The sequence below is a fragment of the Amborella trichopoda genome, chromosome 3, assembly GCF_054954075.1.
Source record: "Amborella trichopoda isolate Santa Cruz 75 chromosome 3, AtrichopodaSantaCruz75HAP2 v2.0, whole genome shotgun sequence".
NCBI classification, from domain to species: Eukaryota; Viridiplantae; Streptophyta; class Magnoliopsida; order Amborellales; family Amborellaceae; genus Amborella; species Amborella trichopoda.
Window position 1 is genome coordinate 56,462,575 of NC_142338.1, and position 22,569 is coordinate 56,485,143.

General features: G+C 32.8%; 2 protein-coding genes across 7 annotated transcripts; one reads left to right on the forward strand and one right to left on the reverse strand.

Annotated features, from left to right (window-relative positions):
* The first annotated feature begins 1,447 nt into the window (after positions 1 to 1,447).
* LOC18429516 (P-loop containing nucleoside triphosphate hydrolases superfamily protein) lies at positions 1,448 to 8,898 on the forward strand. 6 transcript variants are annotated; one of them, XM_011623302.3, is made up of 13 exons: positions 1,448 to 1,507; positions 1,673 to 1,734; positions 2,877 to 3,013; positions 3,094 to 3,137; positions 3,734 to 3,811; positions 4,650 to 4,842; positions 5,055 to 5,085; positions 5,170 to 5,228; positions 5,385 to 5,458; positions 7,442 to 7,528; positions 8,252 to 8,313; positions 8,428 to 8,459; positions 8,550 to 8,898. In XM_011623302.3, exons 1-13 carry the CDS (start codon positions 1,473 to 1,475, stop codon positions 8,640 to 8,642), a joined length of 987 nt encoding a protein of 328 aa, XP_011621604.1. In that variant the 5' UTR covers positions 1,448 to 1,472; the 3' UTR covers positions 8,643 to 8,898. The 6 variants fall into 6 exon arrangements, with proteins under 6 accessions (XP_011621604.1, XP_006838865.2, XP_088717708.1 ...); XM_006838802.4 differs by having other exon boundaries at positions 8,431 to 8,459; XM_088861582.1 differs by lacking the exon at positions 8,428 to 8,459.
* Positions 8,899 to 18,450: 9,552 nt separating this feature from the next.
* On the reverse strand, positions 18,451 to 22,250 carry PR4 (pathogenesis-related 4). Its single transcript, XM_006838803.4, has 2 exons — positions 21,818 to 22,250; positions 18,451 to 18,795 (listed from the first exon to the last, which is right to left on the reverse strand). The coding sequence occupies exons 1-2, from the start codon at positions 22,076 to 22,078 to the stop codon at positions 18,625 to 18,627; spliced, it is 432 nt and encodes a 143-aa protein (XP_006838866.1). The 5' UTR covers positions 22,079 to 22,250; the 3' UTR covers positions 18,451 to 18,624.
* Positions 22,251 to 22,569: the final 319 nt, after the last annotated feature.

Below are 22,569 nucleotides of genomic sequence, written 5' to 3' on the forward strand. Positions count from 1 at the left end.
CCTCGTATAAATTTTGTCCCTATTTATTTTGTACTTATCATAGACAACTCAGCCTTTTGTACTTATCATCGACAACTCAGCCTTACCTAAGCTTTGACTCTTTCGTTGGGGGTCACCAACCCATGGTGGGCAACTCGTGCGCGCAAATAATATTATTTTATTAAAAAGTTTCAAAAAGGTGCCTTGTGTACGAGCTCCAATTTTCTTTTAATACAGTTTTTAAGTGTGGTTTTTTTTTTTTTTTTGAACTTTTAAGAGTTTTTTTTTATGTTGTTATAAACCTAGTCTCTACTTTCACTTTTATTTATGCAATGAATATCCAAAAAATGAGGTAAGTAAAAAATGAGGTAAGTAAAAAATGAGGTAAGTAAAAAATGAGGTCAAAGTTGACTCTTGAATAATCCAGGTAAATAACATAAAAAATGATAAGTGCACAAGAGAACTATATGGTAAGAGAAACTTACAATCAGTTAAGAGTTCATTGGATGTGAAATTGGATGGTAATGCATCTTGTTGATGAGTATGAAAAATCTTCTTGCAAATTTATGACCGCATCCTAATTGTCTGAGTTTAGATTTTAGGGCTGGCAATATTTAGCCCTTATTATAACTTATTACACAAATAATAAAGGGATATAAGTATTCGGCCCCAAAAATAGAGTAATGAAAGGATTTTCTGCTCTTGCGGGAGCAGACTGTTCATTTGCTCCCTTGAGTTAAACTCTTCCTCATAGGTTTTTTTGGACTTCAAATTGCGGGGATATAATATTTAGAACCCAATAACCTAACTTAAAAAAACAAGGAATTGATCAAATTACTCATGAAAGATGAACTATTTTAGACTTATCCATGGATTTTGTTTAGTTTCAAATCAACTATAAAAAACACATGATCTTGACTTGGAATAGTTGCAAATGGGTATAACATTAAATAATTCATATTTTATATGCATTTTGATAAATTTTTCAAAAAAAAAAAAACAAGCCTAATTATTTATGTGCATCAAGAAAATTAACATCTCAAGATTGAACAAGAACAATCCAATTTGAAGTGGGGAAGATCTAAAAGTTCAACAACTTAAAATCCAATTTTTTTTATTAAAAATGGTGATATTTAAATGGATCCCAAAATTCAAGATAAAAAAAAGAAGAAGTGCTTCAATTTTACTCTTTTGCGGAAGGGAGTTGTTGTACATATGCTCATACGGGAGCACGCTGGACGCACAAAAAGGGTAAGTAAAAGGAAATATAAAAGTTTACCATATCAGTTTCAGTTTTCTAATATTCAAATAAAGTAACCAAACTGTCATATTCATACCTACTTTAATGGAGATTTGTTTGACCTTATCTACTTCAAAACTATAAGGGTAGAAACGGCATTGAATCAATACTCATGGGCAAATTAGTACTCATTGCCCTATTATATAGCCGTGCTGCTGAGTGCTCCAAGCGTTACGCCTCGAGTAATTCGAAAATGGAAGTTGCACTTGTCTCTCGCTCTGCAACAAGGTAATATCAATCACCATTTTTCTTATTTATTTATTTATTTATTTATTTATTTTTTGTTTATCTGTGTTTATGTTATGTATTTGTAATATTTGTCCAATTAATTCCATTTTTTCATACATGGGTTATTTTTACGAGTGATTTAAAGCTTGATTTCTTTCTTCTCAGATGGCCTATTGCATGCAATCGATTCCAAGAGGAGTCTCCCTGCTTCGATTTATCTTCATCAAGTATGTAAAATTTTTCCATATTCTTTTTCATGTAATTTAATTTATGAATTATTTATCAGGGGTCGATCATTGAGCTTATTCGTTTTATTAATGTTTTTGGACAACTCAGACTTTCCGATTTCTTGTTTATATTTTTTGTTTTTGGCTTAGGTTATTTTGTAATTTCAAGTAGCAATTATATGTATCTAAAAGCGAATTATTATAAATTTGATTATTTACTCAGAAGATGGGTCATCTTATAGAAATGGAAAGACAAGAATTAGTCATTTGGAAACCAGGAAAAAAAACAGGAGATGTAAATTTTCACAGAAAGAAAGGAAGGAAAAAAATGAGAAAAAAATACATAAAAAATAAGAAGATAAAAAGGGATTCGAATTAAGCAGGCAAAAAGGCAATCGGAGTGATCTGACTCCATATGAAGTTGGGATTTGTGGTCTTGGACTTGAATTGAGTCCTCCATGGACATGGATCTCAATTCAATAACAAAGAGGGAGTATAACATATATGCTGTGTATGGTGTACAACACACCAGTGGGACACCCACCCTTTGTTTTCAAGACGGACTGTGGAAATGGACCATGGTTTCGGAGTTGAATGCCCGTTCTTGGAACTGTGGTTCATTTTATTCATCACTCTTGAGAATGGATGCCGTGGATGTGTATTGTGCACCATACAGGGGATGTGCGCAGCATGCTCTCCCAAAACCAAGTATCTCACTAGGCCCAACTTAACGAGGGGTTGAGTTGGGTTAACTTGTATCTATTTGATGTTTATTATAGTAAATAAAAAGAGATCAAAAAAAATAAAATAAAAAGAGATTGATCTTGAAGCAGTAGGCTATGTTTTGTTTGAAAGACACTTCACTATTAGATTGGAGTGGGACTTCGTGCTTTCACTCAATAATTGATTTAGAAGGCTGTGAGAAAGTTTTTTATTCTTGATAGTTGTTAATTTTAACTTGGTTACATTTCAATTGATCTTATTTTTACTTTATTTACTAATGTATAAGCCCAAATTGGTTAATACATATACTCTGGTTTATAAGGGTTTGTATTTGTTGTTTCTTACTTTATACGTATCTTCTTTTTATTGGATACACAAATTTTCTAATGCTTAGTTTGTATCTGATTGTTCTCTTTCAGCGGGAAACTTGTCGTACGTGAAGAGCACTCGTGCCCAATGGCCGAGAGCTTCACCTCCTTTTTCTCTACATGTCAAAGAAACTCCGCTAATGAGGGGCCAAAATGGTTATTTAGATCGCAAGAGGGATCCATTCAAGGTGATTGTCCCTTTCTCTACACTGTTGTCAGGGGTTATTTTTGCAGTAACTCTGAATTGATAACTCAATTTTTGCCATAGGTTTTCTCAAGTCGTACTCAGGAAATGACTCTGCTCGAGGCAAGGTATGCAACATGTTTTAATATTTTCAAGGAATGTTTGCTTTTAAGCAGAATTGCGCTTTAATGGGAATCTTGCTTCGCTTGACTCTGGAATTGGGTCATATAAGGTTGTTGCGTTGCGGTGTTCTTATTTAATATGCAGGAGCAGACATGAATAATTGGAAAACAGGCTAAGAAAACATGGTTCTGTTTCTAGAGTTATATTGTGTGCTAAAGTCACTCTTTGGCAGCTGTTGGGCAATTGTACCTTTTTTCTATTTTTGTTATTTTTCTTATGTTAAGGAAGTTCCCAACCTTGATGGGATTGATTTGGTTTTGTTGACTTTATTTTATAAGCGATGAAAGTTTTGGCTAGTAGATTGCATATTACTGTCTTCATGGTGCCCCTTCTCAAAAATTTATTCTCATGGTTTGGGTTCTCAAGGTTTGTTGCTCTTAAGGGATTCATCCTCCTTTATGATGAGAAAAGTACTTACATTTGCGTGGTGTTCTTTACTATTGAAACTTGCATTGAAAATTCTTTTACAACATAGAGTGCTCCTCATCCATTTTGCTCTTGGTTGTGCACTAATACCTTATTGCTTCTGTATCCTTTGAAGGTCAATGGATGAAATTTATGCTGCACTGGCTGAGCGACTGCTTCCTTCTGCAGCAACCTTAAGTAATCCTTGTTCAAAGTAAGTTTCCAATCTATTCAATGATTTATAATAAGTTATTTATTTATTATATTACTATTGTTGTTATTATTATTTTTGGGGGAATCAGCAGTTGGATTCGAACATGGGATGTAGTGTTGCAATCGTCGGCATTGTAACCAATCAAGCCCATTCCCTAATCCCAAGAGTGATTTATTTTTTCACACTGTAAGACATTACGAACAAAAAACTGTGTTTCTGTTCTGCATATACGGGGGGGCCTCCCTAGAGGTGTATGTTCACCAATATCTGACAAATAAGTTACAGATTCAGAGGGATGGAGTTGACTTCATCACTATGGTTTTCTGCCTACTATATTGCAATAACTAAGATTGCACTATTTCATGAGTACTCGATAAATGAGTATAGCAGTGATTTCCATGCTAGTTTATGAATTGAGCTAACACTCTTTGAAATAATATCTATGTCATGGATGTCATCTATTACCATCTGTTGGTTTGGAAAAGGAAAGGGAAAACAAGAATGACAATTAGATGAGAGAAACAATGTAGGACACGTATTAATTATATTAGGAGAAAAGGAAGCAGGAGGGTAGAGAATAACAATGGGAAGGTAGAGAGGGAGAAGGGGAAAGGGGAAAGGGGAAAGGGGAAGGGAAAATCCATGCAGGAATAAATATCTCTGCATTTTAAGACCATCATATTTTGTTCATTTTGTGAAATTTTAGTACATGCTTGTTCTCATTCCTTTTTCCTCCCCAACCAAATCATTAGTGTGGTACTTTCTTCCTCTTTTACCACATATTTAAGAGCTCTTCTCATTTCCCATATCTAAAGATTGAAAACCACATATTTGACAGGTACATTGTAGGTGTAGCTGGTTCTCCTGGTTCAGGGAAGTCCACAATAGCATCCGAAGTTGTTGACCGTCTAAATAAGCTTTGGCTCCAAAAAGCGCCTAGGATGGATTTACTGGTTGAACCTACTGATGTGGCCATAGTTGTTCCCATGGATGGGTTTCACCTTTATCGTTCCCAGCTTGATGCAATGGAGGTTGGCCTTTTGTTCCTTTTTGAGTATTCTGAACTTTTGTTGTTCATCCATGGTGTGCCTAAGAATTCAAGTCATACTTTTTAGACTTCATGCATTTGAATGCTTCTGAAGATTTTAAATAGGATCATAGTTTTTCATTGAGATACTTCTAATTATCATTGCTTCATTGCTGTCTTATAATCGGAATGATCATTGCTTTCCTATGACCCCAGGATCCAATGGAAGCACATGCAAGAAGAGGAGGTTAGTGGTTTTATACTAGGTCATATTTTCTCATGATTCTCGAATTGGCAGAACAATATTGATCTTGCCCTTGTTTCCCCTCAGCTCCATGGACATTTAATCCATCTCGACTTCTAAAATGCCTGAATACTTTAAGAAGAGAGGTGCGTTTTGCTGTGGTTTTCTTTACTATCTTTTGAATAAAAAATCTGATAATTAACATTGTCACAAGTTTTGGTTTATATCTTTTCCAAAGTAGCTTAGTAGGAAGTTCTGCTCTTTTTCTGTACTGTTTTCTTAGAGGTACTTAATTCGTGCAGGGATCAGTTTATGTGCCTTCATTTGAACATGGCGTTGGAGATCCTATAGAAGATGCTGTTTTTGTGTCTCCTATGTAAGTTACTAGTATCTTCATGGGCTTGCTCTATGCATACGAACAGTATAGTTTCTTCTTTTATTTTCTGATTTAGACCATTCTTATTTTTGCTTGGTGTAATGCATTTATGGCCTACTCATCCAAAAAATAAATGCATTTATAGATTTTTATTTTTCCTGCTAACTTGGATGTCTGTTCCTGAAAACTAGGATAGTTATGTGACTGGGGCAGAACAAGCTCCTGGTATTATATATTTAGAATCTCATGTAGTCTTCATCCAACGTAAGGAAAGCATGTTTTGTACAATATGGTGATCTCCAAAAAAGGGAATTGTAGTTGTTTGGTCAGGTAATTGACAGGCAAATTGGTATCTGCCACAATCATCTTATCATAATCGATATGCATTATAATATGAGAGCGAATTGTTACGCATTTTTTCATATCAGTTGGTGGTTCAGCTTCAAGCGGATTTCTTGTATACATATGTATCAAGGATATCTATATAATTGTTTAGGTCGTTGCTTGTACTTTCTCCTCGATGGGAATACTAACCATCATGTACTCCACACCATACACCAGGGGTTTAAGTCATCATTTTATGAATAAGAGTCAACTTTAGTAAGTGCTGGATTTATTTGGATCCTTTTTATGTTGCGGAAGGGCATGGCGGTACATGATTAGGGAATCCTTTTTCCTAGGGTGAGCTTTGCTTCTTCAATGACTATGTGGTCAAGTGATGTGATTTTCTTGGTAATATTGATACTGGGATTGTGAGGAATGAAGCTGCACGACCCCTACTTTTGTTTTCATGGGAATTATGCTGGATTATGAAATTGAATAAACCATATTTATGTCATAAAATATTTATGTGCCAATGCAACTAGCCTTTGAATGTGCTACTGCCTTCGAGGAAAGCATAATTTTCAGGGATACAGCTTCATATGAAAATTATAGTGTGGGTTATTCACTTTGCTGTTATGACCGCATGTATGATCTTGAGTGAGAAGTATCAAAATATGTTAAAACCCATGGTCAACATATAAGGGTGGATCGGTTGAGCAGCCTGGACCCAGGCTGATTAGGATGGGGCTCAGTCCTCTATATTAGTCTGCTAGGGCTCGGACCGAAGAAATCAGTCCAGATCTCTTAGCATGTGGGACCCAGCTCTGGGCCCTTGAGCCCCCACAAGCCTTTATGATTTTCATGTCTTTGATGTTTGGAATCATGTAGGATTCAGGCTTGGGTCCGTCTTGGTTAAAGTGATGACTGTTGCAGCATTACATTCCAAATTAAGATCCTATCAATGGACTTCCCCCAAAAAAAAAAAAATGTGCTGGTACGGCACCATAAAAATAGCTGAACCTGCACTTGAGCTCAGGAAGGCCCAAGTATTTTTAACCTAATATAGATGGGAGTTTAGTTGAAGGATGGGGACAAACTAGTCCTTTTGCAAACCAGAATACCATGTGTGGTGTGTTCCTGAGTGTTCTAATATCCCTACAAGGGTTTATAAATCATATTCAGCAGGAGATTAATGCATAAAGCTCTAAAAAATTCCCTACAATGTATTTGTCAGATAACCTGGATCTTCTCCTCGTCTTCTTTTCTTCAGAACAATGTGCCATTTTTGCCTGCTAGTTATGGAAGTAGTAACTGTGTGGGTAAATGTTTTAAGTGTTTCAATTATGTTAAAGGAGATTATTATAACTGTATACATGAATAATCCCTTTGTTGAAGCATATTCAATCTGCAGTAGCTTCGTGATTTTAGACCCAAAAAAGGCTGATATGTGTCTTGGATACCTGACATTGCATTTAAGCTGCATACTTAAATGTCCACAAACTACCTGACAGTGTTTTCCATTTGAGTGATCTTATTAAAGGATAACTCCAAGCAGCATGCTTTGGTGAATATTGTTTAGTTTAAGATGAATTGAGGATCCATTCAAGAGTGTAAAAATACTCAAGTTTACACATACTCTGTCTTTCTCGATTGTGGCAGGCACAAAATAGTAATAGTGGAAGGAAATTACTTGTTCTTACAAGATGGGGTATGGAAAGAGATCTCTTCTTTATTTGATGAAAAATGGTAATATTTCAGTCCCCTGAACTCTGTTTTACATTTTCTCTTAGATATATTTTTCTGACATTTTGAACCCATCTATATCATGTCATATGGCTGGGGCAGAGGGTGGCAGAGGAGCAATGTCTTATTGTCCCTATTTCACAATCATTTGTTTTTGTAAGAAAAAGCATCTTTTATACCGGGTATATGAAATACTCCTATTTCACGGGTACCTTTCAACAAGCAGTGAAATACTGGTATTTTAAATCCTAAATTCTTTTTGTGATTCAGAAATACTGGTATTTTACATCCCATATTCTTTTTGTGATTCGGTGAGATGATGGGCTGCACCACAGTGATTCGATGTTGCTGTGGCTATGCTTAAATTGGACCCATTTAAAATACCCTTATTTGAGAACTTCCTAAATGGATTTGATGAAACAGGTGTTTCAAATGCTCATATTGCAAAATACACTTTATTTTTTCCTTTTTAAATCGTGGTTCTTGCAGAGTGGCAATATCAACAGCATTGGCTCTCTAATGCCCTCTGGAAATATCATTAGTTGTCCGTTTGACATTCTTTCTTGCAATCATGTCGGGTATGGTGACATCGGTTTCCAAATGTTTGAATTTTGAAAACAATCATCGTTTTTCTCTTGAAAAGCTCTCATCATCATCATCATCATCATCATCATCATGATATCGTATTGGGTCATTTTCATTGATATATAGTTACTATTGTTGAAGGTTTGTTGATGTGGATATCGATGTTGCTATGCGGCGAGTTCTGAAAAGACATATATTAAAGGGTGTGTATTTCTACAAGAATTTTATGCTAATATAAGGCATGAACTCTTGTTTCCATAGTTACTTTCATTATCTTTTTTGATGCACTTTTTAACACTTGCCTGGTACCATTCTAGCAGGAAAAGCACCAGATGTTGCTAAATGGCGGGTATGCTTCATTTATCTGCAATTTAGGATTCCTTTCGTAATATTTCTCTAAATATTATTTTTAATTTCTCTCTTTTTGTGACAAAACCAGGTTGAGTACAATGACAGGCCGAATGCGGAGCTTATCGCAAAGACAAAAACATATGCAGACATTATAATTCGCTCTGTGGAGTTAGATAACTAATTTATATTTGCTTGAAAAAAGATGCAAGTGAAAATTAGCTATTTTTGTCGTTGATTCATAAGTTTACGATTGTTACATTGTAAACATTCAAAAGCAGTGACAAATTAATAAATCAGTCACTGCTAGAAATAAGTGTTTTTTTTTTTTTTTTTTCAATTTTTTTGGCATTATGTATATATGTTCATGCATGATTGACTCTGGAATTTATTGGCATTGGATCCTAGAATGTTTTAATGAATTTCTCTTTTATGCTTAAGCTCTTACGTTGAGGTCAAAATTGGGTGAAGATATATGTCTTCTGCTAAAGTCAAAATTGCATAATCGGGTTTAAAATGCAATGAGGTTAAAATGTATAACCAATGTTTAAAGTATAATACAGTTTCAAAGAAGGAAAATTTGATTTTCACCAAATATTGAACTTTCTCCTTCACATCAAAGATTGGATCTTGAGATGTGAGATGATGTTGTTCTTTCTGATGGCCGCTCTTGGAGAATCGAAGATACCATTGGGTTGTAATGAAATTCACCCTAAGATGTAATAAAACTCAAGGAATCACTGGGTAGACTTCTCCGAGTTGCTTGAGAAAAGTTTTTGGAAACCATTGGAACCATGCTGATTTGCCCTTGAAAAGATTGAGCTTGGATTAAGTTTCGAGTGGGAACGAATTTGAAGAAATTTGGTTTAAGAAGTTCCAATGTACAAGAATTACTTGGTTAACAGTGGTGAAAAGTCACCGGTCTTAATTAATCACGGCCCAAAAGAAAATACGTGCAAGAACAACAACTTGGCTTCAAATGGGATACATATAATAGCAGTGTTTTAAAATCTAGATGGGTAGGGTGGGTCGTTTACCCTACAGATCCGTGTCAGATCGTTGGATTAGCAATTGGGATTGGTATGGATAGGTCCGTAAGAATGATCTAGAAAAACGTTAAAAATAGATAAAATAAAATAAAAATTAATTTTTTTTTTTATGCCTTGTAAACTCTAAAAGAAAGAAAAAGATAAAGAAAAAGTTTTAAAAAGGTATCAAGCCAGGAACCATGCTATCCCGAATAGCAGTTTAACTGCGAGTAATTACTATTCAAATCGGTGATTCGGATTGAGAATCATGATTTTGAAAAACCGTATAGAAGCATTGGATGACCAGAGTGAAAATATATTGGCTAATGAACAATGGATACATGACAGTCATGCATTCATAGATGTTATTTAGAGTGTCAGGTTGGGAGAGAAACTGAAGCCAAAAGCTTTAAAACAGTGGTGAAAACATGCACTGATCAAAGGTCATACTGTACACCTGAATGTATTGCTGAACACATGGCAAAGATCTTGGCTAGCAAAGAGATATTAGCCCTTGGAAGCAAGTAGAGAGAGAGAGAAACTGAAACCTAAAATCAAGGCTTATACAGGAATTTAAAGCACCAGAAAACCCTTAATTGCTCTCTCTATGTAAAGCTCCCTAAAGGGTCATAGATAAGTTTGTCTAGGATTTAGCTGTCTCCTAAGTCATATATTGTTTCATCCAAACAGACCCATACGAGCTTTCTTTGTTTGCGACAACACATAAATTTTCGCCCATAAACTAAAAAGACCAACTCCATCTCTGTTTATAATGTAAGGTGTCCATAGAGAGTGACCCCCTTTCATGTTTCCTCAGCTCCTTTATCAGAAAGAAAAAGGAAGCATAAGGAACACAATTACATGATTTTTTTTTTTTTTTTTGTTGTAAGTAGTCATATTCTTAGTCGCCACAGTTGACGAACTGGTAGTTGACCTTGAGATGTCCTTGCCTTGGGCAATGTCCCTCCCATTGGTGTCGAGCTGCCTAAAGACGCCTTCTTCCAAATCGAGTCCACCGTTGCTGCATTGATCCACGATCCTCACTGTTCTTTCAGCACCCGTTGCTCGATTTGTCACCTAAACAAAAAAAACAGAAGAAAGAAGTAAGTCTCTCAGCAATAAATATTAGAACTCTCTGGTTGAAGTGCTTTCCGGACATAAAGCCTAGGCTTTATAAAAACTTCATAGTTTTTTAAAAGGTGCAGTTTGTTTGTGTAGAGCTGAGTAAAGCGCATGTCGAGAAATATGTTTCAATATTAAAAATCTTTGTGATAGTCTTAAAATATGTTTTCATTATTAATTATAAAATTTAAAGCTTCAAAAACAGTGTAGATTGAGCAAATATATGAAAATCTTAAAAATATTGAAATTAACTGTCCTAAAATGCATTATAAGATACGCTATTTCGAAAACTTGAAATCCATTTTTTTCTCATGTCCATGCATCATGAGGTCAAGATGATCAATTTGAGGATATTTGAGCATCAAAACAACCTCTTCTAGTGAGATTTTTGAGGTGCGCCCTAATTTGATTGTTTAGAGCCTCACACTTATATGAACTTTTTTTTTTTTAATTGTTCAGTTGAGCCCAATACTTGTTCTTTTATTTTTTCGTTAATAAAAATAAAGGGTGGCTTGAAATCTATTTTTTTGGTCTCTTTTTTGTCTTTTGGTGAGTCATAGGCATGTGTTTGGCAGTGTGGGACTAAGCTCAGAGAACTCATAATGGTTTAAGATGGGAGATAGCTTTTAGATTTTTATTGAAATTTATGGTTTCAGGGCTAGATTAAAGAACTTATATTTTTCTATTTCCTAAGTGCGATTCCTACTGTTGAATTACTCAAAAAAAAAAAAAAATCTAAAAATCTAAAACAAAGACAAATAAAAAAAAAAAAAAAAAGTTTACATAAGGTTGACATCTTAGAATGTAGGATTAAGGTGCACTTTTAAAATCCTTCAAAGAAGATTGTTTTGATGTTGGAAAAACATCTAATTAATCATCTCAAATATATAGATATTGAGAAAAGCTAGGGATTGACCCTAGCTCAGCCCTAGTCCCTATAGGGCCCGCCTAAGCTTTAGCTGACTTGGATCAGTCCGAAGAGGCCCTGGCCTAGGCTAAATACAATCCAATAAAAAAAAAATGCAGATATGAGAAAGGGCTAGGTTGGGCTGGGCTGAACGGAGCCGACCCTGTTGTGGCCATGGCCCGGTCTGGCCATAGTTTTTTTTACTGTTGGGACAATTGGGCCAGGCCCATTGTTAGGACTAATATACGTATAATCCATATAAAATACAATTATAATAAAACTCAGTTCCGAATTCCTATGAATTTATGAAAAGGTAATAGAATGAAAATTGTGTGTTTCTGCTTGAGCACTCTTATACTTTACTCCCCTTCGGGTACAGGACCTATTGAGGAGTATTTTCTTGACCCTACATTTTGGAATTCAATTTATGATCTTTTGAAAAAGGGGTTGCATATAAGGAGGTTACAATTACTTAAAACCATCCAATGTGAAATCTGATAGTTTGGATGTATCACAAAGTTTTAAAAAATATCTTTTGAAGTTTAAACTTGGTCAATGAAATAAATGCATATACCTAATTTCACATTTAATTGTCAAGATTAATTGTGATCGCCTTGTACAAAAGATAAATGACCTTATTGTATACTTTTCTTTTGAAAAAATAGCCTCTACTAAATTTTAGAATTTTTTTTCCAAGCACATGTTTAATACACATAATGTTTTCTTCTTCTTTTTCTTTTTGGTTTTTCTAAGGTTGATTGCTTGATTAAGGTCCCTACATCCCCGAAATTTTGGGTCCTAAAAGTAATTTAAGATTATTTTTCACCCGTGAGAATATAAACTTTTAGGGCACATTTGGCTCCTTGTGTTGCCAATCCCAGGTTTTGAATCAAAACCTTATTGTGTGGCTATGTTAAAACTTGGTTACTCAAACGTGGTTTATTTGGATGGCTTTGAATAGTACAAAGGTTATGGAAATCTCATATTTGGATCATCTTTTTGTATTACCCGGTTTGCTATTAGGGGTCATTTAGTATGCGTGACTGTTTATCAGGAAAATATGTACACGAAAAGTATTTGCATATGCGGAGAATTTATAGGAAAATATTACTTAAGCATACTTTTTCTCATGTTTGGCAAACACAATGGGTAATATGCACACTGAGAGAAAACACATCAAATTTGAAATTTTGAGATAGTTTTTCTATCGAAAAATTAAAATTTGATATAGTTTCTCTGTCTAAATTTTGTGAGATAATTTATGTTTTAAAATTTAAAATTTAAAATTTAAAATAGTTGACAACTTCTCTCTCAAATTTTTGTTTTTATAGTTTTTGTATCTAAAATTTTTTCAAGTGGTTTCTCTCTCTACAATTTTTCTCAATAAAATTTTAAGATACTTTCCATCTCTAAACCTTAATCTTGAGATAGTTTTTCTCTCTAATTTTTTTAGGTAATTTATCTCTTTAAAATTTGATATAGTTTTACTCTCTAAAATTTTAAAAGTTTGTCTACAAAAAGATCATTTATCATTTGTACAAAGAAGTCGTAGCCGCTTTTGTTCCTTAAATTTCAAAATGGGCGGTTGTAAGAGTGCCATTGAATAGAAGAAAAATTCCAAAACAAAATTCTCAAACATTGTGACTCTCCCAAAACCATCAAATTTGACATCTAATGAGTAAGAATAGTTGTGAGCTCCTTGTAAAAAAAATAAATGGTCTCTTTGTAAACAATCCCAAATTTCTTTCTCTTTCTAAATTTTGATATAGTTTCTCTTTAAAATTTTAATATACTTTCTCTCTCTTAAACTTGAAATTTGATATACTAAAATTTTTGAGATACTTTATCTGTCTAAAAAATTTCAAGTTGTTTCTCACTCTAAATTTTGATATAGTTTGTCTCTCAAAATTTTTGAGATGGTTTCTCTCTAGTGAAATGCCCTTGCTTGTTATCAGTTCTAATCACAAAGAAGGGTAATTTGGGTAATCTTCAAGTTTTTTATTTAAGATACTCTCTCTTCAAAACTTAAATTTTGAGATAGTTTATCTTTCTATTTTGTTTAGGTAGTTTCTTTCTCTAAAATTTTAAGATTCTTTCTCAATCTAAAGCTTGAAAATCGATATATTTCTACTTTCTAAATTTTTTTTAGTTAGTTTCTCTTTCTAAAATTTGATATACTTATGTTTCTAAATTTTGAGATATTTTCACTATCTAAAACTTGAAATTTTGAAATAATTTTTCTAAAAAGTTTCAGGTTGTTTCTCTATCTAAAATTTTAAAATTCATTCTTTATCTAAAACTTGAAAATTGATATACTTTATCTCTCTAAAAAATTTTTAGGTACTTTCTCTTGCTAAAATTTGATATATTTTATGTGTCTAAAATTTTGAGATACTTTCACTCTCTAAAACTTGAAATTTTGATATAGTTTTGTGAACGGTCTCATTCCTCTGAAGAGACTCGGTGTCCATTAATTATATGGATATACATATTTATTTTTCATAGACAGATTATAGATGAAAAAATATAAAAATAAATCATAGTTTCCTATACTATACCCAGACTTACCATAAATACAAGATATTGTATCTACCATTTCTAAATATACACCAAATTACCCAGTTACATTCGTTTCACATTGCCCATCAAACTCAAGATGCTATGAAAGAGAGCAACTGGAGTTTGAATACTAATTGCGGAAACGAGTTGTTGGATCTTTAGGTGTATAGCATGACCAGTAAAAGGATCTTCTTATACATAGCTAGACCAGTAAAAACAGTGGTTGTGTGACCAATAAAAGTAATGGTTATCATGCTCAGGTTGCTTGATCAACAGGCACAGAAAGTAGAGGCAGGGATCAACAAGCCTCAAGAACAGATAAATTTCATATCTTCACTTAAGACAAAAACAATTTAGAAAAACCGAGAAAAATAGAATGGCACTTGGAAGAGCCAACAGATTCAATAGCTCTGTAGATCGAAATAGACACGATTGAGAAACAGAACAAACAAACTCGATCATACAATAAATTTTAAAATTTATTTTATTTGCGACCGAGAGTTGGTTGCATATCAGGATTTTCAGATGATCTATTTGACTTCAAATCTGGGTTTCTTCATATTTTTATTTTTTTTGGAAGCAATTTTGGGAGGTGGTTTGTCAAAGGCGAAGATCAGACTGTTCAAAATGGAACAGAGAGATAAAAAGAAGACTTTTCAAAGAAAAGTTAATAAAAGAAAAGAGAGGCGTTGGGAAGAACGAAATAATGGAATGGCACCAAACCATTAATTTCGAGCGCCGTACATAGAGGGCTTCTCTCATAATCCGGAGAGAGAGAACCTTCAAATAGATAGAACTAAGAGAGATAAAAACACTAAAAATGAGAGAGAAAGTCAAAGAACATTGCATTCGCAGAGTAGAGAATCAACGCACTTTGGAACTATCCCTTGGCTCTCAAATTTGGTGTAACAATAAGAGGAGCAGCTATCCATTGTGCATGGGTACAAGACACCAAACATTATACAGTGATCCGTTCGTTTTTGCTCAACAAACTCGGCTTGAAAATTAGCGAAAATGTTTAAGGGACAAAAAAATAGTCACACCTAATATGGATTTGGCTCTGATACCATATGAAGAGTCTCAAATTTTTTGAATAGACTCAGTGTCTATTAATTATATGAATATACAGATGAAGAAATTTAATAATAAATCACAATTTCCTATACTATACTTAGACTTACCATAAATACAAAATATTATATCTACCCTTCTTAAATATACATATTATAATATATACTTTTCATATTAACTAGGTGTACAATATATACTATCCTTCCACAAGTTTCTCTCTAAAAAGTTTTCCGGTTGTTTCTATCTCTGAACTTTGATATAGTTTTACTCTTTAGAATTTTAAGATACTTTCTCCCTCTAAAACTTGAAATTTGATATAGTTTTACTCTCTAGAATTTTAAGATACTTTTTCCCTCTAAAATTTGAATTTGAGATAGTCTCTCTCTAAGAATTTTTAGGTAGTTTATTTCTTTAAAAATTTTAAGGTATTTTTTCTCTGTAAAACTTGAAATTTGAGATAGTTTTTCTATTTTAAAATTTGATATAGTTTTTCTCTCTAAGATTTTAAGATGTTTTTTCTATCTAAAACTTCAAATTTGAGATAGTTTTTTTGTCTAAAAGTTTTAAAATAGTTTCTCTCTTTAAAATTTAATATAGTTTTCCTCTATAAATTTTTAAGATACTTTTTCTAACTTAAACTTAAAATATGATATAATTTTTCTCTCTAAATTTTTTAAAAAAGTTTCTCTTTAAAAAATTTAGTAGTTTATCTCTCTAAAAGTTTAAGATATTTTCTTTCTCTAAAACTTAAAACTTGAAGTAGTTTATCTCTCTAATTTGTGGAGATGTTATGATGAAATTAATTATATTTAATAAATGTACAGCTCCAATGTGTGAAAATAGCATTATCATGAGTTGTATTCTATTGTATACTCTACATAGAGTCCTGTTTTGGATAAGCCAACTTTAGTTTTCATGCCAATAGGTGAGGGATCCAATGAGTAGAAACTTTAATGTAAGGAATTTATGTTATTGTCACAATAAAATTCTCAATAAGAATCATCTAGGATCGTCGTATATCCTATTGGGTGTTTCCTAAGTAGTTTGTAAAACTTTAGTGCTTTATTTTCATGACTTACTTCATTTCTAGCCAGTTAAGTGTACGTTCCTACTTCCTAGTCGTATTTTGATATTCATTTGTTTTTGTTTTTATTTTTAGGGGCATCTAATTGGGGATACTTGAATCCTTTCACATTATTCATATTTATAATGGTTTTAACCAATGGTTTAAAAACCGGATCGGTGACCCGGATCGGGCTTTTCAAAAACCGATCCGGATCGGCGAATCGGCGATCCGGATCGGCGAATCGGCGATCCGGATCGGAATCGGGTGAATCGGTCAGAATAAAGCTTCAAAAAAATCCGAAAAAATTATTAAAATTCATTATAAATATTGGTTTTTAGGAATTCAATAAAAAATGAGGGTACTCCATTAAGAATTTTCATGTTTTTGAATGTATATGCAAATATTGATATGTTCTTTCCCTGCATGAACCGCCATTCAGCATTTAATTTACAGTATTTCGTGCTCATCCCTACACTGTTGCTGTTGGGACTCGATATGTGAATAATATGGTTGGGATAGGGTGGCCTCAGAATCATCATCTCTCTCGTTTTCTCTTTGAATAATATGGATTAAAAAAAAAAAAAAACAAATTTTCAAAAAAATCTATCATGGATTAAAAAAAAAATCACAAATTTTCAAAAAATTCTATCATGGATTACAAAAAAAAATTCGATCATGGATTAAACAAAAAAAATCACAAATTTTCAAAAAATTCAATCATGGATTACATAAAATTCGATCATGGATTACATAAAATTCGATCATGGATTACAAAAAAAAACAAACAAAAAAAACAAAAAATTCAATCGTGGATTACAAAAAAAGAAAAAAATAGTTCGATCATGGATTACAAAAAATTCAATCATGGATTACAAAAAACTCTATCATGGGTTACAAAAAAAGCAAAAAACAAAAAATTCAATCATGGATTAAAAAAAAACAAACAAACATTTCAATCATGGATTACAAAAAAAAAACAAACATTTCGATCATATATTACAAAACATTCGATCATGGATTACAAAAAATTCTATCATGGGTTACAAAAAAAAAAAAAAAAAACAAAAAAATCGATCATGGATTACAAGAAAAGAAAACAAACATTTCGATCATGGATTACAAAAAATTCTATTATGGGTTACAAAAAACCAAAAAATTCGATCATGGATTACAAAAAAAATCTATCATGGATTACCAAAAAAAAAAAAAAAAAAAAAAAAAAAAAAAAAAATTCCGTACGGAATCGCCGATTCACTGTTCGGACTCGCCGATTCCGTACAGTGAATCGGCGATTCACTGTACAGAATCGTCCGGTTCTCTCTAGAACCGGACGATTTCCGATTTTCGGGGCGATCCGGTTCCTTTTTCACTATTTCCGAGTCGAACCGGGCGAGTCCGGTTTGACTCGACGTTTTTTAAAACGCTGGTTTTAACCGTTGGAAAAATTGAATTGGAACGATTAACTGGACATGGGCTCAGAAGCGGTTCAACCGGCCTAATCGGTAAACCAGCCTATTCAATTAGTCTAAATTGGGCAAGTCTCGTGAGGTCAAAAAAATGTTTTTAAAAAAAAAAAAAATACAAAACAAATCTAATAAAATATGAAAAATATATTTAAATTATGATTAATTAAAGCACATCAAAAAAACGTTGAAAATTAATAAAAAAAAATAGATTTTAAAGAATCTATTTGCACCCAGGTTTTTTTGTTTAATTTTTTTAAATTTTTTTCAAAAAGATGCGAAAATATAAAAATAATTATTAATGACAAAAAAAAATCCCAATCTTTGCCAATGATGAAAAACATTTAAAAATACATAAAAAAAATAAACTCCTTTATTATTGAACTTTTATAAATTTTTTTTGATTTTTTTTAAAATACCGGGTCATCGGAACCACCCAATGGCCTGTTCTGATCTAACTAACTGGTAGGTCAGGATTTATGCCGCTTGATTTTTCCTACGCTTTTTTCTTGGGTAGGTTTGAGTAGGTTTAATTTGTGGGTAGGTTAGAGTAGGTTAAATTGGAAAAAAAAATGTTTTTCTCTCCTTTCTTTTGAATGGACTTGGGAGTGTTTGCAGTATTTTCCAGACCACTTCACTAATGGAAATGGATAAGATAATCTTACTGAAGATTAAATGTTTCATCCAAACAGACCCATAGGAGCTTTCTTTATTTGCTCCACCAAATAATTTTTGGCCCATAAGCTAGACCGGCAACAAAATAACCAAGAGAAGTGTTTTAGTGGAAGCCGCGTCCATCTTTGTTTATAATGAGAAGTGGTCATAGAGAGAGTCCTCTCTTTCTTATAACTAGCTAGCTCCTTTTTCATAAAGAAAAACAGCAAACATAAGGGATACAATTACATGATTTATTTATTTATTTATTTATTTTTATTATAAGTAGTGAATTCTTAGTCGCCACAGTTGACAAACTGGTAGTCGACCATGAGATGGCCTTGGGCAATGCCCCTCCCATTGGTGTCGAGCTGCCTAAAGACGCCTTCTTCCAAATCGAGTCCACCGTTGCTGCATTGATCCACGATCCTCACTGTTCTTTGAGTACCCGTTCCTCGGTTTGTCACCTGAACCAAAAAAAAAAACAGAAAAAAAAGAAAAGAAAAAAGAAGTTAGTCTCTTAGCAATCAATATTAGACCTTTCAGGCTATTATGGCTTTGTACATTTTTTTGTATTGCTATAAAGATCAAGTAGGTGTACTGTTGCCTAGCATTAAACATGATAAATAGTAAAACAAGCATTTGCGTATCCGAGGTTTAAAGAGATTTAGCAGTAATTTTCAAACAAGTGGGGTTCAAAAATGGAAAAAGACAAACATTTAGTGGAACTATTCCTGATCTAATGTATTAAAAAATCAGAATTAAACGCATTTAGTGGTCTGCCAAAATATGCACTTAGTCTTTATATCTTTGATTTTGTCAAAATCTACTGTTTCGATTGCTTAATGACTAGGATACTTAAAATCAAGAAAATCAAAATCATGGAAATAAGGCCTATTTTCCCATGATTTCATTTCCACACCAAAACCTGTTTTTTGCATTTCCAAGGCCCATAGATTTCACTCATTGGCTCCTTCAACCCGAAACATAGGAAGCATTTGGTAGGTATGAAAATTTTAGAGAAAGAAAGTACTTAAATTTTTTATAGAGAGAAACTATCTCAAAATTTTTAGAAAGAGATATTATTTCAAATTTTGACTTTTAGAGAGAGAAAGTATGTTAAAATTTTAGAGAGAGAAAGTTTTTTAAATTTTAGAAAGAGAAAGTATGTTAAAATTTTTTAGAGAGAAAGTAGGTCAAAATTTTAGAGAGAGATAGTACCAAATTTTTTTAACAAGATGAACTATCTCAAAATTTTAGATAGAGAAACTATCTCAAATTTTAACTTTTAAATAGAGAAAGTATGTTAAAATTTTAGAGAGAGAAAGTATGTTAAAATTTTAGAGAGAAAAAATACCAATTTTTTTAGAGAGATTAACTATCTCAAAATTTAACTTTTAGAGAGAGAAAGTATGATAAAATTTTAGAGAGCAAAAGTACTAATTTTTTTTAGAGAGATAAACTATTTCAAAATTTTAAAGAGAGAAACTATCTCAAATTTTAGGTTTTAGATATAAACTATCATATTTTTAGAGAGAGAAACTATCTCAAAATTTAAGTTTTAGATATAAACTATCACATTTTAGAGAGAGAAAATACATGTAAATTTTTAAAGAGAGAAACTATTTCAAAACTTTTAGAGAGAGAAACAATCTCATATTTTAATTTTTAAAAAGAGAAAGTATATCAAATCTTAAGTTTTAGAGGGAGAAAGTATTATTAAAATTGTAGAGCGAGAAAGTATTCTTAAATTTTTAGAGAGAAATTATTATAAATTTTAGAAAGAGAAACTGCCAAAAAAAAATTAGCGAGAGAAATATTTCATTTTTTTAGAGAGGGAAACTATTTCAAATTTTGAGTTTTAGAGAGAAACAATATCGAATTTGGAATTTTAGAGAGAGAAAATATAAAATATATTAAAAATTTTAAAATAAAAATTATATCAATTTTTAGAGAGAGAAACTACTTACAATTTTTTAGAGATAAAACTATCTCAAAAATTTTGGTTTTTATTTTTAAAATTTTTGGAGAGAAACTATCACAAAATTTATGTTTTAGAGAGAGAAAGTATTTTTAAAATTTTAGAGAGATAAACTATATCAAATTTTAGATAGAGAAAGTACATGAAATTTTTAGAGAGAGAAATTATTTCAAATTTTTTAAAGAGAAACTATCTCAAAATTTAAGTTTTAGAGAGAGAAAATATCTAAAATTTTAAACTTTAGAGAGAGAAAGTATATCAAATTTTAGAGAGACACTATATCAAATTTTAAAAAGAGAAACTATTTCAAAATTTTAGAGAGACAAACTATCTCAAATTTTTTATAGATACACTATCCCAAATTTTGAGTATGAGAGAGAGTATATAAAAATTTTAGAAAGAGAAATTATATCAAGTTTTGTTACAAAACAATGGACATGGAAGTGATTGCAAGGAATCCATGAATTTTGTATAGTTTATCCAAACAAGAGATTTGATAAATCTATGACAAAAATCTTTGATATTGAAAATTCTTTCAAATATCTAAGATTCATAATTTTCTTGTATCCAAACATGCCCTTAAGGTAATTTGGATTTAATTCCAAACGGGCCCTTAAGGTAATTTGGATTTAACAAGTCATTGTTGCTTATGTGGATCAAAGACCTTTTAAGGGGCAATTTGGTTGTTTTGAAAGTTTAGGGCGAATTTTTAGTTAGGTAAAATTTATAGTTTAGAGACTCCTTAAGTAAGGGTTAGTTGTGATGCCAACTCTCAAGTCCGGCAATGAACCTGGACCTGAGGTGGAGACCCGGACCAGAGGGGTAGACCCGATCCGGGTCGAAGTATGGGTTTAAAAGTTGAACTTGGTGGGTCGGGTCCGGATTTGAATCCATGTCTTGGACCTAAATACTATTTGGATCGGGTCAGATCTGGGTTTGGGAATATTTTTCAGGTCCCGATATATTACTTCTCTTGTAGAACAAATTACTCATCACATTTTAGGGTAAAAAAAATTGAGATCTCCTTGCACCATAAATAAATAATTTTATTATGTAATTTTCTACATTTAATCACAGGGCTTGGGCAAGTATACATGAGATCTGGATCTGGACCCGCTCAGATCCAAAATGAGATCCGGATATGGGCCCACTTAGATCCAAATATAAATATATATATATATATATATATATATATATATATATATATATATATATATATATATATATATATATATATATATATATATATATATATATAACATGCGGTATTTCAATAACTGGATTGGATCCACCTGTAACGAGGTTCGCATAGATCAGGGGAGTTAGCTTTTTTTTTAAAAAAAAAAAAAAAAAAAAAAAAAAAAATGAAAAAAAAAAAAGAAGTGATGCCAATAGGATTGACATTGGGGTGGTACCACCCCAACTTAACTCGTTAAATTATAGAGATTGAGAAGGGGTCAGAAAAGTGGAAATTGTAAATAAAAAGTGGGCATGAAGATCAAACTTACCGTCAAGCACCTCCCACAAGATGCCTGGCCGCGTGGTCCGACAGGGCCGCAAAATGCAGTCCACCTGTACTTACTCCGCCATGCCAGAGATTTCCCGGCATCCCAAGTGGCGCAGTAAGCACTCACACGTGTCAAATCCCATCCATTCTGTTCAGGATTATACACGTGATAAGTTGCGCGTACATTAGTAGCACTTTGGGCACTCCCACTTATTGCCACACATAGAATAACCAGCCCAATGCACGCTAAGAAACGCTTCATCTTCAGGCGCCAATTCGCCGGAAAACTATTGATTCTCAGGTAAATAATCCTTTGTTTGGTGATAAGAAAATGTATGTAGGGAGGCGAGGCCTCGAAGTGGTCGATGGTGGCCGGGAAATTGTGAAATGCCGGAAAATGGGTTATAGGATGGCCAGAAAACAGATGGCTTGGTCGGAAAATGGATATTGTGGTGAGGTATTTATAGAAGAGATGCAGAGGCGGCTAACTGTAAAAGTCCAAGTCAAGCTTGACTTTGAAATATCGTGAAAATATCTCTCTTGAATTCCTAAAATGCCCCCCATCTTGTACCTGGTTCCATGCTTTCATCTCGATGTCGCGTGACTTGCGGTGTTTATCATAAGGGTGTAGTTTCTATAAGGTTGCAACCTTAAACGATTCAATTAAGGCGCACTTTCAAATTTTATCGTAACGTGTAATTTTGGGGTAAAACATTCCTAGAATTATCCTAAAATCTATTTTTATATGTAACT